Source organism: Mustelus asterias, chromosome 3 (assembly GCF_964213995.1).
Source record: "Mustelus asterias chromosome 3, sMusAst1.hap1.1, whole genome shotgun sequence".
Classification (NCBI taxonomy): domain Eukaryota; kingdom Metazoa; phylum Chordata; class Chondrichthyes; order Carcharhiniformes; family Triakidae; genus Mustelus; species Mustelus asterias.
In genome coordinates, this window is record NC_135803.1 from 111813139 (window position 1) to 111840903 (window position 27765).

Consider the following 27765-nt stretch of genomic DNA (forward strand, 5'->3'; position numbering starts at 1 on the left):
TCCTCTTGCTTGACTTAAACTCCTCTTCAAAAACAGTTAGCAAACAACACAGGCTTACGTGATTTTATTTGTTAACAGTCCTAGAATCTTTTAAACACCTCTGGAGAGACAGAGAGAGAGAGACAGAGAAACACCTGTTTTATGACAGCCCCAAACAGCAACCTCCGGACAGAAAGAGAGAGACAGACAGAAAGCCACCCCTTGCTGCTTTCTGGACCAGGCAGAAACTGACTGTTTTAAAATATAAGAGAACTATGTGTTTTTCCTGTAAGCTTAATTCCACGCATTCACATGACTCTGTCTCTGTCAATCAATCTAATCAAAACCCTGCTCTGAAACCCCAGGAGATAAACCAAAATAAACAAAAATGCATTAACTCAGACTAAAACAAACACATCCCTAACTGAAATCGATCATTAGCCTGCATACTCAGCATTTGAGCTGCCTGGTGCAGACAAATCGGTACCGTGCAAAACAGATGATTTTTAAACATGCCCCTGATAAGAAACATGATAAAAATACATTTCTTAAAGGCACAGTATCATCACAATATAAAAAGGGGAGAATTATGCACAGATCATGGCTTCCCCAGACAGAAACAAGAAAACCTGGTAATATCCAAGTCACTGAAGCCTAGAGTTGACACAACAAAGGATTATTTTTGTTTTCCTGGACTATTTTCATAGTAACTCTATTGCAGTGTTAATGTTAGCCTACTTGTGATACTTATAAACAAACTAAGATAAGCTATTCAATTAACATAACAATTCAAAGTAATGAAACTAACAATGTTGGCCTACAAGAATTTTAAAAATGCCAAACATCAAACCCAATGAGAATATATTCTTGAAGTAACCAATGAAATCTTATTGATTCATATCAACATTATCTGGGCTTTACGGTGGCTGGAGTGACAGAGTGGGCCTGAGTCGGTGCAGACTCAATGGACCGAATGGCCTCCTTTTGCACTGGAGGGATTCTATGATACATAATATCCATATAATATTCATTATCTACCTTATTACAGGATAAATAGAAAATCTGAATGCTACATGCATCTCAATCATTTTCAGCTACCTGTTAGCCCTTTGCTTTAGTTTTCTGAATAACGCTTGTCTCTGCGCCCCACCTTTACAGGTTTTATACAGAAATAACAGACAGAGCAGCACAAAGGTGATAGAAACCAATAACACGTCTGTGGAGCTTCTACTTCCCGACGATGCTGATTATATTATTGAAGTGAAGACGTTCAGTGATGGTGGTGACGGAATCAGCAGTGCTCAAATCAGAATCCCAAGAATGTCGTGTAAGTTTTTAAAAAAGATTTGATGCAGAAACTAATTTTTTGGTATGTTAGCAAACAGATCTATTCATATATGCTTTTTGTTCTGGTGCAGATTGATCTGTGTTGAAGTGATGTTCATTTTGTAAAAGTTGTGTTATTTAAGAAGGTGCATTTGGAATTGTGTTATAAAACCGTCACTTGACAAATGAAGAGGTGAAAATATGCCGTCACTCCCTGATTGAAGGAGGTTTGTGCAGTCTGAACCCAGTTTGTAATGTGACACCAATTGATAAGTTACAAGGTTCAATCAGAGAGATAAAATACTGGAAATCTGAAATAAAGCTGAAAGTGCTGGAAAAACTCAGCCAAATTGGTAGCACATGTGGAGAGAGAAACTAAAGGTGAGATTTTCTAATCCCCCCCCGTGGCATTTTTTCTGGCGGCGGATGTGGCCTCGCCTTTGGCCACCAAAGGGATCTTCCGGTCCCACTGATATCTATGGCATTTTGCATGGCTCACCCGTCTCATTGGGGGGTGTGGGTGTGTTCACCTTTCGCAGGACGGTTGGCGGGGGGGGGGGGGTCGCCTTTCGCAGAACCAGCAGATTCTGCCAGCAGGAAAGGCCGGAAAATCCTGCCCAGAATTAACGTTTTGACTCAAGTACGAAGAAGAGTCTCCATGTTTTATCTAAATTAGAGAGACCCTGGTGTGAGAGAGAGGGGGAGAGATGAGTGAGTGAGCCTGTCTCAGTTATCCACATCCCCACAAACCAACACATACTCTCAACCGCTATCACAGTGGATGCGGGTGAATGAGTAAACGCCCTGAGTGTGAGAATTAGCCAGATACACACACTCTCACATTCTATTGTTAAATTTTATTAATTATGTTTTTTTTAATTATCAATTTATTGCTTTGGCATTGCTTTATTTTTGCTCAGAAAGTTGTTTCCTTTCTTCATACTTAACTGCTTTTTGAAATTTATTTTTCTTTGTCTGCTCATCAACCCCTTGAGAAAAGAATTGAAATTTTCTCCCCTCTTCCCCATAAAAAGTTTGGACAAATCTGAGGTAGATGGAGAAAAACTGTTCTGTTTGACAGAGAGGTCAAGAATCAAGGGACACCGGTTTAAAGTACAGTAATTGACAAAGAGGCAACAAGGGAATACATTTTTCAATCCAGCGAGTGGTTCGGGGCGCTGCCCTAGAATGTGGGGAGGTTGATTCAGTTGTGGCTTTCAAAAGGAAATTGAAGAAGCATCTGAAGATTAAAGAAAGAATCAAGGTTATGGGAAAACGGCAGGGGAATTAAACAAATTGAATTGATCTTGTAGCGAGCTGTATTCTATAGGCCCCAAGTCCAGTTTCTTCACTGTAACCACTCGATGCTTCTATATGCAAATGGTTGATATTGACCTAGTGCTTCCTCAGTCATCACACTCTCTTTATACACTGTAAATCCAGTATAAATGAGCCAATGTTGCTCCAAGGTGACTGACATTATTATGGGACTACTATGTAAATGGAGTATGAGAAGGAATTAGATGTAATTCATAAAATAATTAAGTAAATCAGCTGAATTAAATCTGGACTGTCATTACTAAACATCTTTTAAGTCTTTCTTAATGGTATCATTTTGTCTGCAGGATGGGGTCAGGTTGAGTGTAGCTGTGTAGGTCCCTGGGGCACCATACTAAATTATCTCATTTTTTCTTATCTGTATTAATGACTTAGCATCTGTGTACAGCTGAGTTCAATCGGGCAATGATATTCTACTCTTCAAAGGAAACTGCCCTTTATAATCAATGGAATTGATAACAAGGTATGAGCAGATTATGTAACTTCAACAATTGTTGCACAACTACAGATCGTGAGTTTCAAATTAACATCCCGCCAATAAGATAAAATTATCAGGTTTTTTGTTGCATACAAGGAAGTAGACTGCCATTGAAATAGTTCATCAAACACAGATGAATTATTTTTGAATATTCTAGTTATATGCAAATGTATAGATGTAGACATTGTTGTCCATCCTAAGTTGCCTTCTGAAGGTGTTTAGTGAGTCACCTTCTGGAACCACTGCTGTGAGTATGGTAGCAGCTGAGTAGCTAGCATCTTCAGACTACAGGTGGATCAGAGTCCCACTCTAGGTCTGGCTGGGTAAAGGTCGTTATGCAAGGTAGCCGTCAATACCCATATGCGCGTGCAAACTGGTCCACTCATGTACAGAAATCCAATGATATGCAAACATAAGTTTAAGAGGCACATCGCCAACTCATTTTCCTTTCTAATTAGAACATTGCCATATTCTCTTAGTTTGTGGATTCCATAGATCCCACACATCACTTAGAAAGCACGTTGCTCGGAATATCTTGCTCACAAGCATTTTATTGACACTTGGAAAAAGTGTTAAAGTATTTTACAAGGAGTGACAGAGACAATCCAGAATCTTCAACTCACTTTAATGATTTCTGTCGTCTCACAGTTTCTAAGCACTGTGAGCTTATGTTCTAAAGATTGAACCAAGACAGGAAAGAAAACTGTTGCATTGCAATACTGAGCTCACTAAATCTAGCAGTTTATCAAAGGGGCAGAATCCTCCATTAAAATGTTTGCATGTTCTGTCACGTTCTCAAATCTTCAAAGTTTAAGAAGGATCAATCAATTAATGACATTGCAGAACTAAAGATGATTTTGTAAAGTACTGATAGCCATTTTAATTTGGATGCATGGTATGTAGTTCTTCAAAGTAAATAAGCTGGGTTCAGGTTTAACATTGCCTCCTATAAAGATGGTAGCTGTGGATACAACAACGCATGTATGACATTGGCAGTAAACGCAGCCAAAAAAAGTAACAGCGCTCTTTCAAGCACTGAAGAGTGGCATAAACCATGCTTCATCACTGAATGGAAGATCTGGGCCATTGTTTCTTTGTGGAGGAGTTATATGAAATAAAATATAAATATTTTATTTTTTTAAAATTGAGTTTAAACATGTAACTGGAGGGAATTACTGAAAAACAAACACAATACTGTTGTGTAATGGTGGCCACATCTTGGCTAAGTGTAAGCTTAGCTTAATGGAATGATCAGTTCAATTTTTCGTCTTGCAGCAATGTCATTTCTGTGATGTTTTAAGTAAAAGTTTTCTCTTTTGTGGCTGTCCAGTTGTCTTGTGACCAATTTGTACATGTAACCCCAATAGACTGCTATGGTTAGCTTAGGATGTTCGTCATTCCCAGTTGGCTTGATTTTATGATTATGTTACTGAGAATACAGTCGTGTTTTCTCCAAGTTTCCTGGATTGTATGGCTGTAATCATTTTGCGGTATGACCAGATTACTGAAATGTTGTCATGTTGCGTGTGATGCTATGTCTTGCACGCCACGTCACATCACGGGGTAAATTTTTACTCAGTTGAGTGACAATCAGGCAGGTTCCAAATAGTCAGCTCCATCAGTCTTGCAAGTTGAAAACTGCTACCAAATGCCACTATCATTGTGGCATTGGAGCTGTGTGCAAATAGAAAAACTGGAATTATCAACAATTTACAACGTAACATGAAAATCTGACTTAAAAAAGAAATGCTGCAATTATATTCCCACACCTAATTATCAGCTAATTTTATTGCAGAACTGCTTATCGACAATTCATATTTGAAAGGTATATATTTTTAACAATAGTTTGTTTTAAATACAATCTGAATAATCCAAAATATTCTCTGTATTTTCCTGCGACATCACCTTTGTACTTATTTGCGCACTGCTTGTGTTTCCTCAACATACACTCATATCATGTGAGATTTAAACAGTGTAAGAAGGGCTATGTGAACAGTCCAGTATATGATGGACATGTTTGTTTTCTCAAAGAAAAAAAATGGGCTTGGAATTGAGTCAAAAATCTTCAAGGTGTGATGGAATAACAAAAATGCACTGTGTCTGCATTATCTTGCCAAGCTCAGGCTGAGCTCGACAGCTAACAGGCTTGATCTCATCCTATAGCCATTCATCCTACCTTCAGTTTACCAGAAAAGTACATACGCACGACTGACCCTGAGATGAAAATAAAATATCCAGGCTGATCAATGTGTTCTTAGTGCACTCCACCTTCAGTGAGCTTATATTCTTGGTTGATTAATGCTTGATCTGAGGCAGCTGTGCACAGATCAGGGGTTGATAGATGACAGGCAAAGGCTAGTTACTTCAAGGCAAGAGAAACTCCGTTTCTAGTCATACCAAACAATGTTTCTCAATGGGCAATAAAAAAATCTGTGAATTTGAATCAACATTAATATAAATCAAACTTTACTTTGCATGGTCCACTTAAAATGCTGTCAGTGTGAACCTAAATACAGAAACATGATGCAGGAGTAGGCCATTCGGCTCTTTGAGTCTGTTCCATCATTCATTTTGATCATGGCTGATCATCAAATTCAATATCCTGATCCCACCTCCTCCCCCCCCCCCCCATATCCCGTGATCCCTTTAGCCCCAAGAGCCTTATCTAATTTCCTCTTGAAATTGGCTTCAACTACATTCTGTGGTCGTGAATTCCACACATTCATCACCCTCTGGGTGAAGAAATTTTTCCTCACCTCGGTTCTAAAAAGTTTACCCCTTATCTATGATACCCCTTTCTATGATATCTTCTATGATATCTTCTTATCTCAAACTATGACCCCTAGTTCTGGACTCCCCCACCATTGGGAACACTCTGAATCCACCCTGTCTAACGTTGTTAGAATTTTATAAGTTTCTATGAGATCCCCTCTCACTCTTCTAAACTCCAGTGAATATAATCGTAACTCTCCTCATATAACAGACCTGCCATCCCAGGAATCATCCTGGTAAACCTTCGCTGTACTCCCTGTATAGCAAGGACACCCTTCCTCAGATAAGGACACCAAAACTGCACACAATACTGCAGGTGTGGCCTCACCAACGTCCTGTACAATTGCAGCAAAACATCCCTATCCCTGTACTCAAATTCTATTGCTGTGAAGGCCAACATACCATTTGCCTTCTATACTGCCTGCTGTACCTGCACACTTACTTTCAGCAACTGATGCATGACAGATGCTCTCTGTTCAGTTTCACTGGCAATGGAGTTGAAGAAACCCCAGAAATTCATTTTGAAATTACTCTTCATGGGCAGCAGGATAATCTGGGCCACTATTGTTCTCCCTTCCCACTCCACAGCCATCCCCTCCATGACCTCACTGCTGGCCAGATCAACCCAAAACATAGAGTAAAAGAGGTTGATTTAATCTTGGAAACTCCTACATTTCTATTGTTCTCAGGCGTTGAAAACAATATAGAATCAGATATTTCTAATTGGGATGTGATGTGTCATCAGGGAAATTTCATATTATATATATATAAAAAATATCTTTCATTTCATGACTGAAATAGTTGCATATTGTCAACTGTCCAGAAGTAATTAAAGTTAATTTTGTCAAAGGGGCTTAAACAACATTGTCTTCTGATGTGATCATTATTTTACTCGATTAACTTAGCTGAGAGATCCCAAAGGAACTTGCTCTGCAGAAGAAAAGTGCCGAATCTAAATCAAGGCAGAATGCAATGCCCTCCACTGTAGTGAGACTGGTTGTTGGGGCATTTAATCAGGTGGGAAGGAGGATTAAGATCCCACTGCACTCCCACCTCTGTCCTGATTAAGTCCATGGCAGGAAGATGCATGGATGACCTTCCGCCCCTGACACAATTGAGGTCCCTAATTGGATAGTCATCCCACCACCATTGGTATTCACCCAGCAAGGCAGGCAAGGGACTTGCCATACGGGGAAGCTGAAAAACAAACCCTATCCCTATTGGAGTGTTTTGCAGCCTCCTGGCTGGGGGCAGGATCTTGATTGAGGGACTCAGCATCAGGAAGAAGGGAGTGCTCAGAGCCAGCCCCTGCCCTTCCTGCCGAATAGCCATGATGCAACCCTCTCTCCCATCATCACTCACCTGTACCCGAGACCCTCGGTAATCGTAGGTCTCGGATGGGTGTAGGGTCAACGGCAGCCAAATACAGCACTGTGACGCTGCCAAACAGTGAAAAGCTGCTGGCCTCTGATCGGACTTCTGAGTCCTAGGTCCCACATTCTGGGGTAGGCCCACCACTGCCCAGTTAAGTGCTGTTGGCACTTAAATTGGCAGGCCTTCCCAAAATGTGGCGATGTGGGTCTCTCGGTGGGTGAGACACCCATCAGCTCCATTAAAGTGTACCCAAAGTCTGCAATCTCTTATGAACCAAGCAATCTCATTGGACAAGTGAAAGGAAAGCAAATCAAGCCACTATATTCCATCAATTAATGTGTACTTGCTTTGAAAACTGGTCCAATGCAGAACAGCTGGGATATTTTTTGTTGACTTCTCTGAGATGCTCAGGAATCTTTAGCTAATATAAAAATCACCTTAGCGAACATATCTATCTCTGATTAGCTACAGAAGGAATCTGGTTATGATGTTATCTTGTATGAATAACTCAACAACAGTCATCAGATAGTCGACCACAATCTTAGGAATGCTGGATTTTTCCAAAAGAAATTTAGTTCTCCAGTTGTGCATTACTCTGTGTCACCCCTCAAATTTTAATCTTTTAATAAGCGTAGGGTAGACTTAGCTAATGACTGTGTTATCGTTTTCTTTGCGTATTGCTGTTAGGTATACAGTGGTCAATTTGGCAGTGTCTATGAGGAACTTTTAGATTTAGATATTCTCTTTAAAAATTGTGCCAGCCAGGAGTAGGCTCAGTGTGAAGGACATTGAGAAAATGTTATGGAAATGATAAGCTTACCAAATTGTTTACCAAATTTGCCGAACAAAAAACTTAATATTAATGTACTGACTGATAATAAAAGGACCTAAATATTCAAATAGAATAAAAGGTGTATAGAAAGCTTGGAAGCTACTTACTCTCCTCAATTTTCAGTTACCTTTTTCAACTTCTTTCTGTTCAGTTTGTTTCCTCCCACTTTGTGTTTGATTTTTCTGTTACTTTGCATCAACATCATTACTATTTTAACTTCACATTTACAAAATAGTCCCCCTCCTAATGTTGACTTGTTTGATTGACGACTGAAAGTATGATAGACTGAAAAACTGCTTGGACTAAATTCTGAAGAGATGAGAGCATTAATTCAGCACCCCGACAACACCATGCAACCTTCTTCAGATTCTTCAATTTACATGTAGCTGACTGATTTGCAGAAAAACATTGCGGATTTAAAAAGTATTCAGGTTACTGGATTGTTTACAATGATGCTGCCCTTGGAGGAAGATCTGGGTGAAATAGTAGAGACAACATCAAAGATGTATAGTTGGAAAGAAGTCTGGTTAATGTCAGAGGAGATGGACATTGACCTGTCATGTAAAAGTCAGTCCAGCTAAAAGGAAAATGACTATGATGATTACAAGCGCATTGAATTTTGACCATTCTTTCAGAGTCAACCAAAGGATCTGGTGATTGATAGCAATATAATTTCCTCAGTCTGAATTTAAAAACTTCATTGCAAGCCCCAATGCAACCTAATTGCTAATAACCAAGCCCCTATGAGCTTTGCCAAACTAATGCTTGAAAATAAACTTGTTAATAGTTATTCACAAGGTATAGTGAATTAACAGCTTTGTTGAAAAGGGCTATTTTGGGATTACTTAATATAATCTTATACTTATTTTTAAAGAGCACTTTAAGAAATACTGTGGCGACTAGAGCAGGTCAGAGACTGGGAATTCTGCATCAAGTAACTCACCGCTTGACTTCCCAAATCCCAACCACTGTCTACAAGGCACAAGTCAGGAGTGTGATGGAATACTTTTTACTAGTCTGGATGAATGCAGCTCCAACAACACTTAAGAAGCCTGACATCCAGGACAAAGCAGCCCACTTGATTTTAGCGTCGACATCCTGGAAAAACCCTGAAAAGTTAGCTGATTCCAACAGTAACCCCCCCCCCGCCCACCCCATTCAAGAGATAGATCTAGGCAAGGTTCCAAATCTTCAAGAATTTTGCCCTTCGCCATCTCATAGACCTTGCTGAAACTCAGGCAAGCTGAGAGCTGGTGTATGTCTTGCTGAGGCCCATAAAAAGAAAGGGTGAATTATCTTCCTGAAGAAGTTTGATTGCTTGATCAGGAGTAGAAGAACCAAATGTTTCTTTAGTGGCTACGCTCCACTAAGATTCAGCTAATATTTCAAGGTGGGTTTGCTGATTCAAGTGCAAACTGCCTGCCCTGGCTGGGAAGATGATTTCACATCAGTGATTTGAGTTAACGTCTTTGGTCTCTGCCCTGGGACAGTGCGAGTCAGAGTTCTGCTCGACCGCACTTAGATTTGTGGAATGCGCCCCCAGGAATTTTGAGGCAGATATCTCAGGAAATCTTTTTAAGGTTGTCAATATTTTGTACATCAAAGGCACCTTGAAACTGAGAACAGGTGATGTCAATGAGTTAAGTAGAGCATTGAGAAGAATTTTGGATCAATTCTTGATTCGTAAAAGGACGTTTTGGTTAGTAAAAAGTCTGAGAAATTGGCCGATTTCTGATGAAGAACCAAATGAATTATGGGCTAACAGCTTGAATGGCATTGTACTCAATCCAACATTCATTTTTTTATTCTTTCACATAATATGGCATCATTTGCTAGGCCAGCATTTGTTTCTCATCCATAATTGCCCTCGAGAAGGTGGTGGTGAGAAGCCTTCTTGAACCACTGCAGTCTATGTGTTGTAGGAACACCCATAATGTTGTCAGGAAGAGAGTTGCAGGATTTTGATCGCGTGACAGTGAAGGAATAGCGATATAGTTCCAAATCAAAATGGTGTGTGGCTAAGGGCTCATGATTTGCACCCTGACATTTGCAAGGTCTACCATTGACAAGGAAGACTGTAGGATCTTCACAGGTACCAGTGACTAGAAAGATTGCAGGGGCATTGAAAGTTAAAGAACATGGTGCCAGCACTTCCAGTAGTTTTACCTGATGCCACATCTGCCGTATCATTGGCCACCTCTGTTTTGCTCCCCACCCATGATTTGCTGGAGGTTAATTAGTCGGCCGGCTCACGATTGCTTCCTCTCAGTCACTGTTCTAGAAAGCAGCAGCTGCCCCCACTTCTGCTCCCAGCAGCAGGACCTCAGGCCATCCACAAAATCTGTCTCCACCTCACCCTTCGACACCTCCCAAAGCTGCCAGCCTCACACCCACCTTTCACTGCCTCCACATATCTCTAGCTATTCAGCTATGGCAGGCAGATCATCAAAACACAGCGCGAGTCTGCCAGTGACCTTCTGCCCTCTCTCTTCCAGGACAATAGAAAGTAGCAGGGCAGAATGAGTGGGTGAGGAGGTTGCCTGCATCTCCTAAACCCTACAGAGGAGATGGATCTCTGCATCATGGCGCCCCTTGACTGTTTGGTCAGTCTTATGCCCCTTCTCAACTCCTAGAACACCCTCATGCTACTATCCAGCATGATGAGCAAGCTGCTGATGATGTGATCATCTTGCTTCATACCTTTACCCTATGCTTGCCTTTCATCATTCCAACATTTCCTTCTCTGAGTCCCTGCATTAAAATACCGAAAAACTGCCACCTGTCCAGCCACATGAGCTTGAGGAGGAGGAGAGACAACATTAGCATAGCACTGATGAAGAGTCCCTGTCCTTTGGTTGACAGCTGCAGTTACCAGTTCAGACACTGGAGGCTAGTACAGAGCTGTGATTAGCATGCTGAGTCACCAGGCACGATGGGGCTGCAACAAGGTCAGGGGTAAGGGATGGTTTGTTTGTCAGCTCACCAGAGAGAGAGAGAGAGAGACAGAGATGTGTCAGATGAGTGTGGCTGCAGAGGGCGAGGATGAGGACCTTAATGGGGAAGGGTACAGGAGAGCATTGAATGGCCATGCACATTGAATGCGAGACAGCCTCCTCTCGCTGACAAAGAGCATGGAGGAACCTGATATCAATTTGGCTGAATGAATAGCACAAAGAGCCTGTCCTCTCCACAGCCTCATAGTTTAGTCCCCTGTTTGAAAGGGGAACCATTCCCCTTTCTACTGCCTCCAAACCTCAATTGTCTCCCTTTTGTCTTAGTGACCAGAAGGTGGGACATAGCCTCTGGGTTCCAGGGCATCGTATCTGAGTGGTACCCCAGAGATCTACTGGGAACCTCCCCCCCCCCCCCCCCAAATGTTCCCAGATAAGGATTGCATGGCAATTGTCCAAAAAACTGAAACTTCCTTTGGATGATTGCCCTGCATTGTGAACTATCCAAAAACTGTGACTTAAATGGTTTGGAGTGTCATACAGCAATAGTCACCCAGAAAAGGTTCATTTGGCAACTATTATACTTAGCCACCACCACCTCCCACGGGACTCCCCCACTCCTTGACCTGTCAGGGATTCTAAACAGCCCCCAACTACCAAAACTAACCCCCCCCCCCCGCCCCCAACATACACGCAGGACTGTCTGCCTCCCTCCCTAACATGCAAGCACACATACATACACACACGCACACTCCTGTCTCACACACACACGTGCACGTACGCTCACCCACACACACGTACACACCCCACCAGGCCCTACCCACCATCACGGGACTTCCCCAAACAATCCAAACCCATCCACCCCCACACCCTCCAACTGGCTGAATCCCCATCCCCCCACACCCTCCCACCACCAACTGGCTTGTATTGTACTGTTTTGATTGTATAGTTCAGCATTTTGTTGCTTTATTGATTGGTACTCTGCATTAATTTGCCTTATTGAGCACTACCTTTACTAATATGCTGAGGTCTTGTGTCACATTTTCGTCTTCCTTCTGTGTATATTTTATTTAAAATATAAACCCAAAATTTTGTGGTCAGTGATGAAGCAAAGGCAGTCACTGCTGACTTCGGAGAAAACTGCCAACAAAAATCTGGTGATCTTTCAATTTTCCCTTCTGCAACAGCAGTTTAAATCTGGTACCAAGTCAACTGGGTGTCCTTGTGTTCTGCAGCAGTGATGTCAGCAATTAGGTAGGCAACCAACCAAACTGAAGTATTCACATGCGGCAAATTGGAATGTTAAATGCATTTAAAATGCTCCACTTTTAATTTAAATACTCAGACAGCAAAATTAATGAAGGACTGTTTTAAGATTGAAGCTATAATGAAGAAAAACAAACTTTAAAAAAAAGGTTCCAAAAAAATGTGGAATTTTAAACATTGTAAAGAAATTTAACATTCCACAACTATAAGGTTGTTTTTCAGGGCTAGTGAGATAGTTCAGCTATAATTATACATTTAATCAGCCATTGAAAATCCAGTTACACCTCATTTAAGAAACTTCAACATTTCCCAGGATGTTTACAGCAAGACTCAGTGTTAGTGTGGAAGTTTCATGATTGCAATGGAGATGGCAGTCTGTGAGAATCTCGACAATGCGCCCAATGCGGGAGCACAGTCTCACTGACAGCAACTTCCAGATTTCCACAATATTCTGCACACATCCAAACTCTCAAAGTTTCTGTCAGATTCAGTGGCATAATAACAGCCAAGACTGACAGTTTCACCATCATTATCACAGCAAAATTCAGGCCATTGATTCGCAAATTGTCTCCTCTGAGGAACTACATTTTTTGAGCCATTTTATACTCCATTTACTACATCTCATTTACCCATCTAAATGACTCACTCCAACTATGCACTTGGGGAAACATGAACTGAAAACAGAGATGAAAGAGATACCATGTTAATTTGCAAGTTATTTTATTTGAAAGAAAAAGGGGAAATTAACAGTTTCCTTTCCATTAGAGGAAACTGCATTCCTTAATATAAATATGTAACATTTTCTGTGATATGTTGAACTCACTTTGCCTGTTACATTTTAGACTTTATAAAACAACTACATGGATGCTGATCATATTTGATTCCTTGTTTAAACATTGATGGAAAAATTGAGTTTTTCGAGGTTAAGTATAATTTCTTGCAGTTAGTTATATCAAATGGTTGTCTGGTATTTTGTTGATATTGTCTGAAACAGTAATGTGTCCCAAACCTGAAATTACTTCCAGATGATATTGCACATACAGTTTCAGTGCTTCATAGCTTTACAGGCTATTTAAAATAATTATCACCCAAAATATGGATAATCTATTCATTTTCACTTTTGCCACCAAATGAGTCACTTTGAACCATAACCAATACAATCGCTATCAAACCACATTTTAGTTCCCTTGTGTTGACTCGAATTAGCACTGAACAGAATATTTATATAACTGGTTAATATTTGTATAACCCTCATGTTTGTTAGCTCAGCAATTTGCCAGTGTCATAAAGCACCATGTTTCCTCCTTATGTCTCGGAGAATATTTAAAATAAATATACGTGAAGTGAACATGAACTGACAGCCAATGCTGTCTTTTCCACCTCAATGTGCTGCAGACGGCCAACCATTCAGAGTACAATTACAGTCTGCCAAGTCATTTTGCGTCTGCTCCACTCATTGGCACCAAACAGCACAGGCATGTCCTGGAATACATTCCTCTGATTCACAGACCATCAGCTCCAGGCTGTGCCAGACTGTCCAACAGTGCACGAAACCTACATTCAGAAGAAGTATGCCTTGGGGTTTGTTGCCAGTTTCAGCCACACTATATATTTTACAAATTGGTACTGGAAAGCCGCAGAGATCATTAACTTACAGTAAACTGAGACCAGTTCTCCTGCAGAAAGAATACCAATCAATTTTCTTATGGAAAGAAATGCATTTTTATATCCTGGCTGAGCTTTCAAGATCTGCTAGAAGCAATTTATTCCTTGCCACTATTTCTACGATGTGAGGCACCATTGGATTCAACGCAGATCATTTTCAACCGTTCCTTCCAGATAAAATTCCAGTTTTCAAACCACGAACCATTTATTCCCTCAACTATAAATTTCTTTATAAACTAACTTGCTGAAAAGTCTCTGAATGTTGGCAAGAGGTGAGCGAATAGTAAGAAAACTGAGGGTCATAAGTGTTTTAAAACAAACAGTCCTTGAAAAGACACAAGAAGTTAAATCACATTAAAAATCTGCGAGTACTTGCTATCGCATCTGCTCTCCTCCACCAATCTCTCTCTTTCTCAAATGCTGCTGTCAAGGGAACAATTTCCCATTCTCCATCCATTGTAACTTTAATTCGCTTCATAAAAGCCTCAGTGACAAGACTGTTCCCCTGTCTCCAAACACAACCACCTTCTCAATAATCTTTCTTCCACTGCACCAAACTAAAAACTCAGTTCATGTCTGGAATTGTTTTCAAATAGATATAGTGCAAAAAGAATCACAATTGCAATTCACCGTTGCAGGTTATGTCAAAATAACTTCAAAATGTCTTGGTTCATTGACCAGAAGGGGACAAACAAACAGTAAAACCTGGAAATGAAGGATGCGAGTAGAACTTGTCCCACCTTTAGATATTAGATATATCTTTTGGGGCTAAAGGGATCAAGGGATATGGGGGAAAGGGGGGATCAGGATATTGAATTTGATGATCAGCCGTGATCAAAATGAATGGCGGAGCAGGCTCGAATGGCCGAATGGTCTACTCCTGCTTCTGGTTTCTATGTTTCAATACTTTAAAATGGAACTCCAAGATTACTGATGTAAACATTATGAATTTTACTCGGTTTTGACATTTTTCACTGGTTTTTCCGTCTGGCAGTACCATCCCGAGTCACGTCCTCCACAGTTTTCTTTCAGTGGTGGTTTGAAATTGCCTCAGTAATTCTCTCTGGACTATAAAGTAAGTTACTATCACAAAGGCAAAATACTACGGATGCTGGAATCTGAAACAAAACAGAAAATGCTGCAGAAACTTAGCAGGTCTGACACCAGTGGAGAGAGAATAGAGCATCGTTTCGAGTCAGGGTGAACCTTCATCAGAGCAGAAGGCAAAGAAAATCAGCCAAAGTTTAAAGCAATGCAGGTGGACAAGGTAAAACTCTCAGGGACAAGATGAAAAGGCAGGTTCCAAGCTTGTAACACTGGATCTTCTTCTCCTCCAAAAGAGCCTGGTCAAATCAATGTTTTTATCACATGATTATTAAATGCACACGTTGAGTGTACGTAACAAACACTTTGGTGTAAGCAGGTTAGATGAATCATTGGGAAGAAACAATGAGGGCGATTCTCCCAAAAGTGCTGAATTGGTGGGAAAACTGTTCTAGATCACAACTGTTTTTCCAGTGCAGCCTCAGGTCTGATTCTCCCCACTCTGTGCACTGCAGAGGTCACAATCATGAATATCATTTAAAAACCCAGGGGCGGGGCCTATTCATGCCAGAGTCTGACAGCTCCGGAACTCGGCGCATGCGCAGTGGTCCCGATCTGTCAGACTCTCCGTTTGCTGGCCAGCGATCGCCCGGGACCCCACAGTGCTGCCCCTCCAGTCGCCCCCATGGCCCAATCACGGCGCCCCCCCCCTATGCCCGGTCCCGGAGCACCCTGATGTCCAGCCCACCCCCCCCCCCAGCAGGGGCGATTCCCCTCCCCCAGCAGACCACCACTCACCCTCCCAGCCTGCCTCAATCGCTGGCCTCCCTCTATCCCAGACCAATCCCCAAGCAGAGTGGCAGCGGGATCCCCCACCCCCATCAATCGCCCAATAGGCCCCGCCCCCCCCTTGGCACTGCCCCCTGCCTGGTGGGAAGTGCCAAGGTGCCCCCTGGGCATGGGTGCTTTGCCTCTTAGGCAGTGCCGGGGGCATAGGCTGGCACTGCCAGGGTACCCATGCCCATGGGACACCACTCCCCTGTCACCCCCTGGGGGGTCCCAATTGCCCCCCTTCACTCTGGCAGGATCTCCCGCGAGTTCCCCAACCATGGGGAGCTACTCTAAACCCCGCAGGAATGAAGTACTCCTGGCGGAGCGAGAGATGCTATTGTGCCGAGCCCAATAATCGCATTTGAGCTACATTTAAAATATATTAAAACAGATTTGAATTACTTACCTCTCTTCCTGCCGGCTTCCAGCGTGGTCTCGACTGCGCCTGTTCTCCGGCTCTGGGAGACACGCATGCATCGGGAACGAATGTGTGGATCCTGTGAAATGGCCGACACATGATTCTCCCGACTGGACCCTTCAGAAAATTTGCGGGTCGCAATGGGCGAATCGCCCCTAATATTCGTGCAACTCTTGAACCCAAAATCATAATTCACTGTGATTTACTCATTCAGATTGTATGGGACTTAACTCATTGATTAAACTCCCTGAATAGAGAAAAACCACAAAATAAACTCTTAGATAGTCATGTTTATTTACCTGAACTTACTTCTCTGAGTGGTTACAGGTCTGATCTCAAGAAAAAGCAGCAAGACAAATACAGAAAATGCTGGAAAATCTCAGGAGATCTGACCGCATCTGTGGAGAGAGCATAGAACCAACGTTTCGTGTCAGGATGACCATTCGTCAGAACTAAGAGCAAAGGAAATCAGAAGAGAGTTACGATGTGAGGGTGGTCGGGGGGGGGGGGGGGGGAGAGAGCTGTAATTGGAAAAAGGAAATGTAAATGATAATGAAGAAAGCTGAGAAAGATGCTAAAAGTGTCCATGAAGTGATCAGAATGTGTGAGTGGCAGAACAGAGGTACAGACTGTTAAGGGACTGCCTGAGGAATATGGCAGTTGCCCTGAAGTGGGGTGGGGGGTGAGGAGGGGTATGGGAGGTTATAGGGGGCAAGATGGAAAACAAGAATGGAGAAGTGGAAAAATGGGTCCCCCTTGTCCTCACTTTTCATCCCACCAGCCTCCGCACTCAGTGGGTCATCCTCTGCCGTTTCCGCCAACTCCAGCATGATGCCACTACCCAACCAATCGTTTCCTCACTCCCCCTGTCAGCATTCTGCAGGGAGTGTTCTCTCTGGCTGGGACACCCTGGTCCACTCCTCCATCACACCCAACACCTCACCTTCTGCTCACGGCACCGACCCATGCAATCATAGAAGGTGCACCTTTACCTCCTCCCTGCTCATCATCCCAGGTCCTAAGCACCCATTTCAGGTGAAACAGCGCTTCACATGCATCTCCTTCAATCTGGTCTCATGCATTTGCTGCTCCTAATGAAGTCTACTCTACATCAGAGAGACCAAACGCAGACTGGCTGACCGCTTTGCAGAACACCTTCAGTCCGTCCGAAAGCAGGCCTTCCTGTCGCTTGCCACTTCAACACACCACCTTGCTCTCCTCTCCACATGTCCGTCCTTGGCCTGTAGCAATGTTCTACTGAACCCCAATGCAAACTGGAAAAACAGCACCTCATCTTCCGGTTGGGCACTTTACAGCCTTCCAGACTGAACATTGAGTTCAACAACTTCAGAGCATGAACTCTCCCTTCCACCTTCACCCCATTTCCATTTATTTTATTTCATTTCTTCTTTTCATCTCATTCATCCATTTTTATCATCCCTCAATCTCACTTCCATTTTTCCACTTCTCCATTCTCGCTCTCCATCTTGCCCCCAACAACCCCCCCCCCCAAATCCCTTCAGGACCACATTCCTCAGGCAGTCCCTGAACAGTCTGTACCTCTATCCTACCATTCACACATTCTGATCACTTCATGGACACTATTAGCACCTTTCTCAGCTTTCTTCATCATCATTTACATTACCTTTGTTCTATTACAGCAACACCTCCCCCCCCCCCCCCCCCCCGCCATCGCCACCCTCACAGTATAAATCTCTTCTGATTTTCTTTGCTCTTAGCTCTGATGGAGAGTCATCCAGTCTTGAAACGTTGGTTCTATTCTCTCTCCACAAATGCTGTCAGATCTGCTGAGATTTTCCAGCATTTTCTGTTTTTGTTTCAGATCCCAGCATCTGCGGTATTTTGCTTTCATATTAAAAAGCAGCAAGAGGTGATTTGTGTGAGTTTAAATGATAAAATGCACGGAACAGGGTTCCTTTCTTTATTATGTTCTGTCAAATCAATGTAACACGATAGATGTTAACTATTTACATTTATCCTCCTGTAAAAATACATTTCTGTTGATCCTACCATGCCTGGTATTTGTGGACTTTAGGTTTCAACAACACACCACCTCGTTCTCAAGCATTATAGTGACATGCCTTATCCTATCAGTGACCTAAATGAATTGGCCTTGCAGTGAATGAAGGAAGCAATATGATGAACACAGCTGATTTGACATTGGATCTGGAATATTAAGGACAGCACGGTATTATTGGGCGGCACAGTGGTTGGCACTGCTGCTTCACAGCTTCAGGAACCTGAGTTTGATTCCTGGCTTGGGTCACTGTCTGTGTGGAGTTTGCACGTTCTCCCCGTGTCTGCGTGGGTTTCCTCCAGGTGCTCCGGTTTCCTCCCACAGTCCAAAGATGTGCGGGTTAGGTTGATTGGCCATGCAAAATTGCCCCCTAGTGTCTTGAGATGTGTCGGTCAGAGGGATTAGCGGGGTAAATGTGCGGGGTTGTGGGGATAGGGCCTGTGGTGGGATTGTGGTCGGTGCAGACTCGATGGGCCAAATGGCCTCCTTCTACACTGTAAGGTTTCTATGATTCTATGACAGGAATGGATGGTTTGACTGAACTACATTAATTAGCGCATGGGAAGCCTGGAGATTTTCTGCATTGGTCAGTGTGAGACAGTGTTCGGCATAATTGGCAGGATTACGTTCGAGTTCTTAGCCTGACCATTAATTATGGCTATGAAACCTGGAACGTAACCAGCTGAAAAGACAGGAGCTTCATACTTCACAAGTAAGCTAAAAGTTCTGATGGTATGCAAATTGATCTGCGAACAAATGAGTTTGCTTAGAAAACGGTATCCATTGTTTTTGAAATATCAGTCAGCTTCACAGACTGCAGTATTCTGAGCATTCTTTTTTTGTGTCTCTGCATCCAGCTTAACTGCAGCACGCAGCTGGATCATGATGACCAAATTTCTTTCCGTGAACATATAAAGATAAATTCAAATAACTCTCCTCAATATTTCTGCACTACACCCCAGTTTCTCCACCCCTGGATTACTTTGGAGTCTATGGGGGCAATTTTACCATTGCATTGCACCCGTTTTCAGGCACGACGTGGTGGTAAAGTGGGGCATAAAGCACTCGGTGCGATTGGTGCCGGTTTACGAGCGCCGAATTTCCAGCGTGGTCAGCCTCTCGCTGGAAATGGGCGAGAGGCAGGTTAATGTATGGAAATTTATTTAAATGCTGTTTAACATCTGCTTAGCGAGCCCGGCAGTGCCACACTGGCACCTGGGCAATGCCAGTCTGGCACCTGGGCTAATGGGGAGGGGCTATTGGGGAGTGGGGCTAATTGGGGGGAGGGAGCTGCGGCGACTGGTGGAGAGGGAGGGAGAGCGGGCAGGCTGCCACTCTGCAGCAATTGGTGGGGAGAGGGAAGGAGAGAGGGCCCACTGCCTCTCTACAACAATCGGTGGGGGGAGGGAGAAGGGGGCCCGCTACCACTCTGCAGCGATTGGTGGGGGGAGGGAGGGAGAGAGGGCCCACTGTCACTCTGCAGCATTCGGTGAGGGGAGGGAGAGCTGTCACTCTGCAGCGATTGGTGGGGGAGGGCAGCGGGCCCATGATTGGTGGGGGAGGGGACCTGCAATCAGTCTGGGTGGCAGGGGGGTCGGCAGGGGCTGTATCTTGGGCTGTGGGCCCCCACGATTGTGGTAGAGGGGGGGGAGCTGCTTCAGGCTGCCTGTACAGCAGGGGCCTGACATCTCTCTCTTTTCTGTCAGACCCCTGCTCATGCACTTGTGCAGTATCTGAGGCCTGCACACGCACACTACTTCCCTCTGCAGGCTTTCGGGCGCATTAAGCCCCGCCCACAGGCCTCTTCAGTGAACAACAGGCTCACTCAGAATTTTGCAGGCAGAGTGCATATGGGGGCCCTAAAAACACGCCCAAAAGACGGATCTGAAACTCTCCCAGTTTCAAGTCTGCCCAGCACGTAGGAAAAAAAATGGTAAAATTGCCTCCTATGTTTCTATTTCAATGGCATTTAGATTATTCATAGGGCTCAATTATTCTGTCTGGACTACAAAGTAAGTAACTATCATAGTTCCTCATATCTCAAATGTAGAAGAGATTAGTTCAATTTTCACAACCTTTCCATTGCCTGTGTGTGTTTTCTGTAGCATGTCCACAAAACTATATATAGTGTTCTCAGTGTAATTGGACCAGTAATTAGCATTGGCATAATTTATGTAGACTTGGGGAGACGTTGTTGTTGTAGTTTGTGGAGAGGTAGTGTCGTGGTTTGTGGGGAAGCGGTGTCGTGGTTTGTGGGGAGGTGGTGTCATGGTTTGGGGAGCCGGTGGTGTCGTGGTTTGGGGAGAGGTGGTGTCGTGGTTTGGGGAGAGGTGGTGTTGTGGTTTGGGGAGAGGTGGTGTCGGGGTTTGTGGAGAGGTGGTGCCGGGGTTTGGGGAGCTGGTGATGTCGTGGTTTGGGGAGAGGTGGTGTCGGGGTTTGTGGAGAGGTGGTGCCGGGGTTTGGGGAGCTGGTGATGTCGTGGTTTGGAGAGAGGTGGTGTCGGGGTTTGTGGAGAGGTGGTGCCGGGGTTTGGGGAGCTGGTGATGTCGTGGTTTGGAGAGAGGTGGTGTCGGGGTTTGTGGAGAGGTGGTGCCGGGGTTTGGGGAGAGGTGGTGTCGTGGTTTGGGAAGAGGTGGTGTCGTGGTTTGGGGAGAGGTGGTGTCGTGGTTTGGGGAGAGGTGGTGTCGTGGTTTGTGGGGAGGTGGTGTCATGGTTTGGGGAGAGGTGGTGTCGTGGTTTGGGAAGAGGTGGTGTCGTGGTTTGGGGAGAGGTGGTGTCGGGGTTTGTGGAGAGGTGGTGCCGGGGTTTGGGGAGCTGGTGATGTCGTGGTTTGGAGAGAGGTGGTGTCGGGGTTTGTGGAGAGGTGGTGCCGGGGTTTGGGGAGAGGTGGTGCCGGGGTTTGGGGAGAGGTGGTGTCGGGGTTTGTGGAGAGGTGGTGCCGGGGTTTGGGGAGCTGGTGATGTCGTGGTTTGGAGAGAGGTGGTGTCGGGGTTTGTGGAGAGGTGGTGCCGGGGTTTGGGGAGAGGTGGTGTCGTGGTTTGGGAAGAGGTGGTGTCGTGGTTTGGGGAGAGGTGGTGTCGTGGTTTGGGGAGAGGTGGTGTCGTGGTTTGGGGAGAGGTGGTGTCGTGGTTTGTGGGGAGGTGGTGTCATGGTTTGGGGAGAGGTGGTGTCGTGGTTTGGGAAGAGGTGGTGTCGTGGTTTGGAGAGAGGTGGTGTCGGGGTTTGTGGAGAGGTGGTGCCGGGGTTTGGGGAGCTGGTGATGTCGTGGTTTGGAGAGAGGTGGTGTCGGGGTTTGTGGAGAGGTGGTGCCGGGGTTTGGGGAGAGGTGGTGTCGGGGTTTGTGGAGAGGTGGTGCCGGGGTTTGGGGAGCTGGTGATGTCGTGGTTTGTGGGGAGGTGGTGTCGTGATTTGCAGCCTTGTCATTGTGCAGATAACCCACTCATTGCAAACCAGCTGAACTTCACCCCATCGATATGAGTGAGAATAATATCAGCTGCTTTTTGAAATGAATCTGCTGTCCACTCTGCCAGGTTCCTGACTGAGTGGCTGTGTTAGACATTCTGCAACGTCATTAGAACTAATTCCATCTTCACTGAAGCGAATTTCATTGCCATGGAGAGGCTTTACAAGAAATAATTGCATCAAGACAATGGTTGCTATGGGTTTTGTTATTGTCCCTTCATTTATTTACTTGGTCCTCTTTATTACATTATGTTATAAAAATAAATTAGACCCATTACTTGAAGTATTTTATTCATGATGTACATACATTAATGTCCAGTTCAATATTATGCTGTTAATTCAGCAGAAATGAATAAATCCTCTAGCTTCTGTGACTTTAACAGAACATCCCACAGCTGTAAATGGCAGTGATATCATTTGCAGGCACACCAGACTGATAGGTCACAGTGAAATCAAAAGTAGAGAAGAAATAGAGACTCAATCAAAGCAAAGGAAATGAAAATGAATTAAGCTACGGACAGCTGAGCTAATAAAGATATAGCTAATATTTTATTAGATTGATATGGGGCCATCCAATCATCAAGGAAAACAATGAACATCTATATAGATTATGGAACATTTATTGGCAGAAATGCAAGAACAGAGATGCATAGAAAGGAAATGATATTAATACCTCTGCCAAATGGTAGGAAAGGCAAATGGAACCATTCTGTACAAAGATAGGGATGAAAAAATACCCAAAAGCGAATCTTAATAATCAAATTCAACTCATGAAGTGGAGGATTATTGTTAAATTACGACTTGTATATACAGTGAGCAATCTAATCTGCAGTCCATATTGAGGTCAAAATGTGATGTGCCTTCATGCAGCCTCACCACAAAATATCATCTAATAAATGTGTTTTTCTTTTCAATAAGGATACATTGGACATAGATTCATGTTCAATATGAATTGTATGAAGTTTCACATTTCCCTGGGATGCAATTACTCATTGCTTCTCCTACAGATTTATCAAAATCCTGTTGGATGGTAACTACTTTGTCCTGTTGATTGTCCTGAAGGTCGAGTGCTGCCTTTACAGTATGGATGCAAGTTTGTCACTACAGAATACATCACAGTAATTTTGTTTAGTCAATGAATCCCTTCTAAGGTTTTTTTCTTATCGAGGTTTGAAGGCCAGACGAGTGGAGATTAGCCTGGGAAGAAAATGTTTTTTCCTAATGGTCCATGAATTATAAGAATTCATGCGAATAAATTAGAAAAAGTCAAGGCAGCCAGTTGAATGGGCAGTAATTCAGCAAGCTTACAGCTGAGGCTTGTAAAACCTCTGATGTGCTTATATCAGTTAAACTGTTGGTGACTTCAGATAATCAGCCATATCGGGTTTGTGTTGGCACAAGTTGTTGCTGATCCCAATACCTTGTGTTGCCAGCTGATGGGATCTACATGCACATCTGCAATGCCCCAGATTTCTGACGCGATGCTGGGGAACCACTGAGTAAAGATTAGGCACATTTACAAAGGAAGAGAAGAAAAAGTAAATGGCCAGCTTAATTTTTCTTTCCTCTCCTGATCACAGCCACTTTTAACAGAATTGCTGGCAGCTGTACACAGATCTGAAAACAAGAGCTGAATTTTATTGGTGGCTATTGCTCTATTATAAATTCTGTGTTGATGAGAACTGTTGACAATAAGTGCTAAATAACGGGTATTGGCCCCAGCAGCTCACTGAGACACCACGTAGCTCAGAGAATATAACGTCAAAAAGAAAATAAACATAATTTTGAAATCATTCCACATACAATATAAACTCAGTGAAAATATTTTACATACGGCTTATATTTTCTTTTGAATATGTGGCCCTTGGGTGAATTCTCTGAGTTGCTATCTGCTGTGATATTTTTTAACAAGGTAGTTGTTTTGTGCATGAGCAAATTTTGGTAAAGTTATAAAGCTGTATTTTTAAGCATGGTTAGAATTTCATTATACTCAACGCCTTGAATAATTGTGCCTCATTAACCCATGAACTGGACCTCCAGAGAAACTGGCGAAGGCAAAATCCCCTGTGTCACTTAAAAAACCCTTGTATAGAGTTAGCAGCTCTCTCTGGTTAGATGTGAAATGATGGGCTGAATGGTCATCCTCATCCATAATTACCTTGTGAACATATTAAAGTAACATACAATCTAAGCAATAAAATACATAACATGTTTATAATATGTGGGATTTTGTTTTTCATTGTTTACACATTTAACTTGTTCAAAACATCATGGATATATTTTCTAGGGAATTTATGTTGAAATTTAATGCCATTACAAAGCAGTTACACTTTTAGGTCGTTTCATTTGGGTACTAAAGTCCAAAGTGATCCCAAAGCAAACCATCGTGAGATCCCCACAACTGAGAGGGTATCAATATTCACAGGGATCCCAGTGATGTGTTGGTATTCACAAGCAATCTCCAGAAATGAGAGGGATCCCTGAGAGTGTTTCACAATTTGAAGGAGTCCCCAGGCATGCATTAATATTTGCATGCTTCTCCATAAGTATGTCACTATTTACAAGGCATCTCTGTTGTAAGTAAATATTTGAATTAAGTCCCTGGAGTTTGTTAATATTTTTAGAAAGTCTCCCACAAAGAAGGGTTTGAGTATTAGAATTCTGACTTGCTGCACTATCTACTACATTGACCTGAAAGGGCCGCAGTGATAGATTTTTATTTAGTCTCTTGCTTTTACGATTTAAATTGAGTGCCTTCTCTGACTTTTAGCCTCTCTCTGCCACATGTTATTTTCTGATCAAAAGAGAGGACCGTTAACCTTCTCCCACACGTCCATCAATAACTGTCAAAGTGTTCCTTTGTAGGGGTCTAAGATTGGGCGAAGGTGACTGGCATCTTATAGTCCTCCCCCTCCCTAACGGAAGTGCTTTGCCTCCAGTTCTTACATCCTTGACAACCCAACTTGAACTGTGAACTCATTTGCAGAATTTAGTTCAAACTTTCATCCTTTTATACCTTTCCTGTAGTTAGACTAATCTATAAATTTGACTGTTTATGTACTGGTAAACAAAGCCCTACTTGCATTAAAAAATCACGTAAATGAAGATATAATTTGGCATTTTTCATTTTAATTTATAACAGTGTCAGGATCCTATATATCCTTTCCATCAATTTTTATGGGGTTTTTTTCGATTTTTAAGGAAGAGTCTTATAACTAGCACTAAGTTTTTATGTGCTAAGACAAAGATAGATTTCTTTGGATGAATGTTAAAATGACAACTAAAATGCCCTCCACAATTCACTTATCCTCTTCCCTGGCTTTTATCATTAATTCTGCTGTTGACTTATCTTTTTCACTGCATAAAAATGAGGTCAAGTGAGTAGTTTATGGCTTAGCCAGCGGCTCAGTGTTCAAATATTTCCTGCATCAGAGAAATTCAAACGTTCAATCATTCTTATTTAATCACATGCCTGGCAATGGAGTAAGCCACTTAGTTTCAGGAAACCTGCTAAATAGTTTCTATTTAGGTGGTACGGCTGCATAGTGGTTACCACTGCTGCCTTGCAGTGTTCAATTCTGACTGTGTGGAGTTTGCATGTTCTCCCTGCATCTGTGTGGGTTTCCTCCGGGTGATCCGGTTTTGTCCCACAGTCCAAAGATGTGCAGGACAGGTAGATTAGCCATGGTAAATTTCCCCTGAGTGTCCAAAGATGTGTAGGACAGGTAGATTAGCCATGGTAAATTTCCCCTGAGTGTCCAAAGATGTGTAGGACAGGTAGATTAGCCATGGTAAATTTCCCCTGAGTGTCCAAAGATGTGTAGGTTAGGTGGATTAGCCATAGTAAATGCGCGGGGTTACGGGGATGGGGTGGGAGGTGGACCTGGGTAAGATACTCTTTTGGAGAGGTGGTGCAATAGGCTGAATCGATTCTATGGCTCAATGTGAGATGTTGGGTGGGCATGTGAAGTTCAACACACTTGCATTGCACAGTTGTGCCATATCGCATTGTTACATAGTTCTGCAGTATCCTTTTACTCCAACACATCTTACCTATGCTACCTTTTGTGTGCCCACTACAGCCCCCTTTCTCAGTTACAAAAACAGCATAAAGAAGATGGCTAATAAGAAAAAGTTGAGTTCTTTTTAAGTCCAAGTGTTACCTTGACTGAGACTCTGTCTGTCAAAAATCAAATCATAACCGGCAAGGTTTTAGTTATGGCCATTGAAGCAGAAGGAAGAGTATCAGAAGAATGATCCCTAGTGCCAGGTCTAATTTATGAGAAAAAGTGAAGAAACTTGGTCTCTTTGGGCTTTAAAGGAAATGTGCAATACATATCAAAACTGGCTCAGTCAAAGAAGACAGAGGGTAGCAGTGGAAGGGTCCATTTCCGAATGGAGGGCTGTGACAAGTGGTGTTCATCAGGGATCAGTGCTGGGACCTTTGCTGTTTATAATATATATAAATGATTTGGAGGAAAATGTAACTGGATTGATTAGTAAGTTTGTGGACGACACAAAGATTGGTGGATTTGCGGATAGTGATGAGGACCATCAGAGGATACAGCAGGATGTAGATCAGTTGGAGATTTGGGCAGAGAGATGGCAGATGGAGTTTAATCTGGACAAATGTGAGGTAATGCATTTTGGAAGGTCTAATACAGATAGGAAATATACAGTAAATGGCAGAACCCTTAAGAGTATTGATAGGCAAAGGGATCGGGGTGTATAGGTACACAAGGTCACTGAAAGTGGCAATGCAGGTGGAGAAGGTAGTCAAGAAGGCTTGTGGCATGCTTGCCTTCATCGGCCGGGGCATTGAGTTTAAAAATTGGCAAGTCATGTGTGCAGCTTTATAGAACCTTAGTTAGGCTGCCCTTGGAATAGAGTGTTCAATTCTGATTGCCACACTACCAGAAGGATGTGGAGGCTTTGGAGAGGTAACAGAAAAGATTTACCAGGATGTTGACTGGTATGGAGGGCATTAGCTATGAGGAGAGGTTGGAGAAACTTGGTTTGTTCTCATTGGAGCGACGGAGGTTGAGGGGAGACCTGATAGAAGTCTACAAGATTATGAGAGGCATGGACAGAGTGGATAGTAAGAAACTTTTTCCCAGGGTGGAAGAGTCAATTGCTAGGGGGCATAGGTTTAAGGTGCAAGGGGCAAGATTTAAAGGAGACGTACGAGGCAGATTTTTTACACAGAAAGTGGTGGGTGCCAGGAACTCGTTGCCGGGGGAGGTAGTGGAAGCGGATACGGTAGTGACTTTTAAGGGATGTCTTGACAAGTACATGAATGGATTGGGAATAGAGGGATATGGTCCCCAGAAGGGTAGGGGGTTTTAGTTAAGTTGGGCAGCATGGTCGGTGCAGGCTTGGAGGGCCGAAGGGCCCGTTCCTGTGCTGTAATTTTCTTTGTTCTTTGTATATAGAGTCATAGAGGTTTACAGCATGGAAACAGGCCCTTCGGCCCAACTTGTCCATGCCGCCCTTTTTTTTTAAAACCCCTAAGCTAATCCCAATTGCCCGCATTTGGCCCAATAGAGGATGATAAACGGTACAGAAGAAGTAAATCTGGAAAATTACAGAAGTGGGACAAGGTTACACGGAATCATACAAGTAAAAGGCAAATTTAGGACTGGTGTCCTTGAACTAGTTCTGATCGCTGCTTTCAATTAACTCCTAGACAGTGCAGAGAAGGTAAAAAGGGGAATTTAGGATATTGCTAGATAGGTCTAATAAGATGGGCCAAATTGTCTTCCTCATCTGTCATTATTTGTGATCTAAGTATGCATTCTTTTGCTCAGACTGCTGCATTTTAAATAAAGAATATGAACATACATCACATATCAGGATAAACGACATGGACACGTCACCTGAAATTACATCAAACCAACTTCCATAAGTGGCAAATACCTGAAGGCCAAACATTGATAGAAAAGATAAATGTTTTGTATTAAGGTTTTGAAAATCCATGCGGAGCTGGATAAT

General features: G+C 43.1%; 1 protein-coding gene across 1 annotated transcript in view; it reads left to right on the top strand.

Moving 5' to 3' along the window:
• LOC144491525 (contactin-4-like) overlaps positions 1-27765 on the top strand; it is a 1235140-nt gene that overhangs the window by 1135572 nt on the left and 71803 nt on the right. The window contains exon 22 of the mRNA XM_078209439.1: positions 1138-1306. Within this exon, the coding sequence (XP_078065565.1) occupies positions 1138-1306 (169 nt within the window). The remainder of the gene's footprint in view (positions 1-1137; positions 1307-27765) is intronic.